This window comes from Gaeumannomyces tritici (assembly GCF_000145635.1).
Source record: "Gaeumannomyces tritici R3-111a-1 unplaced genomic scaffold supercont2.15, whole genome shotgun sequence".
NCBI lineage: Eukaryota > Fungi > Ascomycota > Sordariomycetes > Magnaporthales > Magnaporthaceae > Gaeumannomyces > Gaeumannomyces tritici.
In genome coordinates this window covers 129428-133437 of record NW_008804559.1, presented here as the reverse complement: position 1 = coordinate 133437, position 4010 = coordinate 129428, and the positions used below count along the sequence as shown (strand labels likewise).

Genomic DNA, 4010 nt, shown 5'->3' with positions numbered 1-4010 from the left:
ATATACTGGGATAAGTGTTGGAAGGGCACCTCGTGATCGCACAGGAACTGGCGTCCAAGGTCAGGAGAATTTTGGTCCGGAAGAATTCACGCTCTAGATCCGGGCTCCATACTGGAGCCGGACGGACAAGCACACCGGACCGTGCACGTGGCCTCCGCACTCGGGGCGCGGAGCGCCCCGAACAACACGTCCGCGTTCCGTTCTGCTCCCTCTATAAAAAGGGAGCAGAGAGTCGTTGTACGACTCTCTCTTGTACTTAGAAAAAACAGGACAGCTTTTAGATATTTTGCAATGCAACTAGAAGTCTTTCCCACCCGACCTTAAGAGGCTGTCCACGAACACCGGGCCTGGCAAATTTCGGTGCTTTAACAAGTGCACGGACGAAAAAGTGTGGCCATTGGCCACACTTTTTCGTCCGTGCACTCAATAGTGGGGCTCTCCGCAAATCTGAACTAACCACAACGCTGTCACGGCTACCAAGGGGTGTAGCGACCACGTGATTAGCACATGGCTTTACCCCGCCATAGATAGATATCCCCGCATCGCGAGGCCCGCAGGGTAGATTCCTTGAATGAACGACCTTCCGCACCACTAGTTTATTGGCCCCCATATGGCTCTAACAAATACCCCCTGCGTTCACTCGCTCTGTCCTGATTCAACCTGCGCACCACTCCAGCCGTTCAAATTATTCGCCAGCAGCTCGAGAACCCGGTCGATATGTGTCGTATCTGGCTCACGACCAAGGGTCTTTAGAATCATGGTTCGAAATTCGCTGCCCATGGCCGCAAAGATTTTGGCTTTCAGGTCGCTGTCGAGCTTGTCGCGCAGTTCTGCTATTTCGTCATCCGCCAATCTCTCAAGATGTCCCAGGGCAGCACTGGAACTCGTTAGAGTAGCACAAGACATGAATGGCAGATAGTCCTCGCCTATTTTCAGAAACTTGCGCAATCGTTTCAACTTGCTCCTGAATGCGTCGTCCGAAAGCTTTGTGCGAAGGCCGGCTCTGACTTTGTCGGAGAGTGCTGTTGGTAATTGTCTCACCCTGGATCCGTTATACATGCCCCCAGGCACAATATCGTACAACTTCTTGAGGCCATGGGTTGCCAGTAAAGCGCCCACTATTTTGCTGATTTCTGCTTTTTCTTCCCAATCCCACCCAAGTTCCAGGTACTTGGATCCCTCAGACGTGGCATCGTGGGGTTGGGTTTGCTTGTTGGCCAAGGTTGGCAAGACGGGTGAAGAGTGCCATTCTTTCCATGATCTTGCGTAGCGCATGATCCGCTCTATTGCGTGTGGGCCAGTTAACTCCTCTGCTATGGCCTGGGAAGATGGAGTGTTTTTTTTCTGCTTCGCTGGCGGCTCGTCTTGCAGCCCACCTTGCCTGTTCTCTGGTTCGTGTGATTTGGAGTTTCTTTGTCCAGTGTGTCTTGCTAACCCTGGCTCGCCTGTGGAGCGTTTCCTCTTCTGGGGGCCCCTTGGGGAGCCCATAGAATTCTTGGCAGGCGCAGGGAGCAAAGTGGCGATTTGCCTTGAGGACCGCCGTACGGCAGAACCAGCCTCACCAACAGGGATAATCTCTGCCTCGGAGGGAAAGACTAGCTCGCGCGTAATTGGCTCTTGGTCTTTGTGGCAGCGTTCATCGCAAGGCTTGTACATCTTCGGGAAAGTGTACAGCCGATCGGCATAGTTGACGGCTTCAGCCAGAGTGTCCGTAACGCTGAATCCAGAGTGGTAGGCGCCCGGGTAGACGATAACCATCTCCCAGGGCTCCTGCATAAAACCTATCGTCGAAACGCCCTTATTCCGCAGGTGCTCGATGCCGCCGTGCAACGCTTGGTGCCGCAGGAATTGGTCATGGTCCGCCTTGGCCCCCAGTGCGTTGCTGAACACACCAGTTGCTTTATTGGATGATGCTGGCTCGGTAACAAACCAGACTTTCCGCCCGATGTAGAGAAGATTGATGGCGCCCAGACTCAAGTCTTCCAAATGCCACGCAAATGGTGCGCTCTTCGTTCCTCGGTAAGCAGTCGGAGTATGGAGCCCGGGTACACAGGGGCGCCCAGGTACACCTTCCCGAGGAAGTTTGTTATCCCGGATGTGCCAGATTGGGCTTTCCGGGGGTAGGAGAGCATCTTCGCGTTCTTGGGCAGAGTGTGCTGGGATGTCCGTCAGGTAAGCAACACCCTTGATGCTCTCCGGATCCTCTTTGGAAGCTTCTGAGATGCGTCTCTCATGCTCACCGACGGCGACAGTAAGACCAGAACCGACACCGCTTGTATCGCCGTCCAAAGAGGGAAGGGTTTGTGTTTCGTACACGGTGTAGAGTCGCCAAAAGTCGTCCTTTACCGGCATCGGCCTGTAGGTTGTACACTTTTTTGTCTGAGCTGGCTGTGGAGGAAGCACTGGTCGACACTCCTCCGGGATTTTGATAACGACTGCACCCCGATTTCGTGCTCCAAGATTCTCAGCAACAGTAAAAAGCAAAGGCCTTCTATCTTCTGGACCTTCTTTAAGGTCCGAATATTGGTCCAGTGATGGCTCGAGCACTAAGATCTTGTCGCCTTCGCAAGGCCTCCATTGGTATTTCACGCCCTCATGGAAAGTAGCCGGGTTGTTGTTGCCTTGGCCGGAAGGGGGCGGGGGAACTAGTGTGGATTGAACTTGGGGAGCCGCGTCGACCTGGGAACGCGTTCGACCGTTAGGGAGCTGTTTTCTGGTTGGTCTGAATGTGGCCGAAGTGAAAGGTGCAGCCGAGGAGTGCTCGATTATGACTTTGTCACCGTGCTGGCCCTCGGAATCCGATAAGGCGGCGGCCAAAATTCCGGCCGTGGCTCGGCCCTTGTGATGGCTGATTGACTGCGGCGAATGGTCTGCTGCCCGCGTTTCGGCTCCAGAACGGCTGCTTGGGGAGTCGGCGTCGAGCATATCAATTTCGGGGCTTCCTTCGGGATCGACACTTGATGCAGTGTGAATATCGGCCAGCGGTTGGCCGTCACTGGGGGGGCCGCGACTAGATACGCTGGCGGGGCTGGAGGGGCTGCCGCTACTCCCCGCTGACCCGCTGTTTGCCGTTGGTGGAGCAGCAGTTGAGATAGGCAGGGGGCCTGCACCGGCTTCGTCGTGATCGTTGCTGGGGTCTCCGCCGGCGTTGCTGTCAGGCACGGCCTGAACGGAGTCGTTACTAGCTGGAACTGCCTGCCCATCCCGCGTCGGCGCTGGGAGGGACACAAAGGCAAGGGCAGGCGGCTCGGCTGCTGGACTTGGCGGTGGCACGCCTGGCCGCTTCTGCTGTTCAGCAAGCTTGGCATTTTCCTCGGCTTCTTTTTTTAGCCGTTCGACTTCGGCTTGCAATCGCTTGTTCGTCTTGTCCGTCTCGGCGAGCAGTCTCCTCATCCGCTTATCCTCCTCGTCCTGCTCCTTGGCCTGCAGCTGTTGCTCGAGCCGCGCGACCTCGTTCTTCAACTGGGAGACCTCAGAATCCGCCTCGCGAGGTTCATAGCCGAACTGACTGCCATCCTGCTTGGCCTGCGGCTGCCGTTTGAGCTGCGCGAGGAACGGTGTGAGTAGGTAGGACAGTTTCTCCTGCGGAAATGATGCAAGTAGTGTTTGCAACTGTTCTTCCTTCTGCTGTTCTTGCACCTGTTCTTCCGCCTGCTGATGGAGGCCTTGATTGGTGATGGCGGCGGCGCGCCTACCCGCGGAACGGCTGGCTGACTTCGTGGCATTCAGAAAGGCCCGAGCCTCGGCTGGCAATTGCTCAAACTGAGCTTTCGTTAGCGTGAAGTTGACTAAATCCTGTGATTCGGCTGCCATGGGTGTCGAAAATGGCTCAATCAACTGCAAATGTGCGAAAGAAAGGAGAGCGGCGCGACACGACGCGACAGGCCCAACGGCAGCCCTGTGGACTGAAGCAAAGTGGGCTGTCTTCTACAAACCACGGGAAATGGTCCGTGTCTGGGGCACGGGCCATAATTACACGTGATAACCGCCCTGGAGCTTTGCAATTCGGG

At 55.8% G+C, this 4010-nt stretch overlaps 1 protein-coding gene across 1 annotated transcript; it reads right to left on the bottom strand.

Moving 5' to 3' along the window:
- Window positions 1-403: 403 nt before the first annotated feature.
- Window positions 404-3901, bottom strand: GGTG_13530 (hypothetical protein). Its single transcript, XM_009231441.1, has one exon. It carries the CDS (start codon window positions 3811-3813, stop codon window positions 637-639), a length of 3177 nt encoding a protein of 1058 aa, XP_009229705.1. The 5' UTR covers window positions 3814-3901; the 3' UTR covers window positions 404-636.
- Between the last annotated feature and the right edge of the window lie 109 nt (window positions 3902-4010).

What these genes read in the sequence shown, in the direction of transcription:
- GGTG_13530 (XM_009231441.1), bottom strand. Translation starts at nt 3,813, where the DNA reads ATGGCAGCCGAATCACAGGATTTAGTCAACTTCACGCTAACGAAAGCT.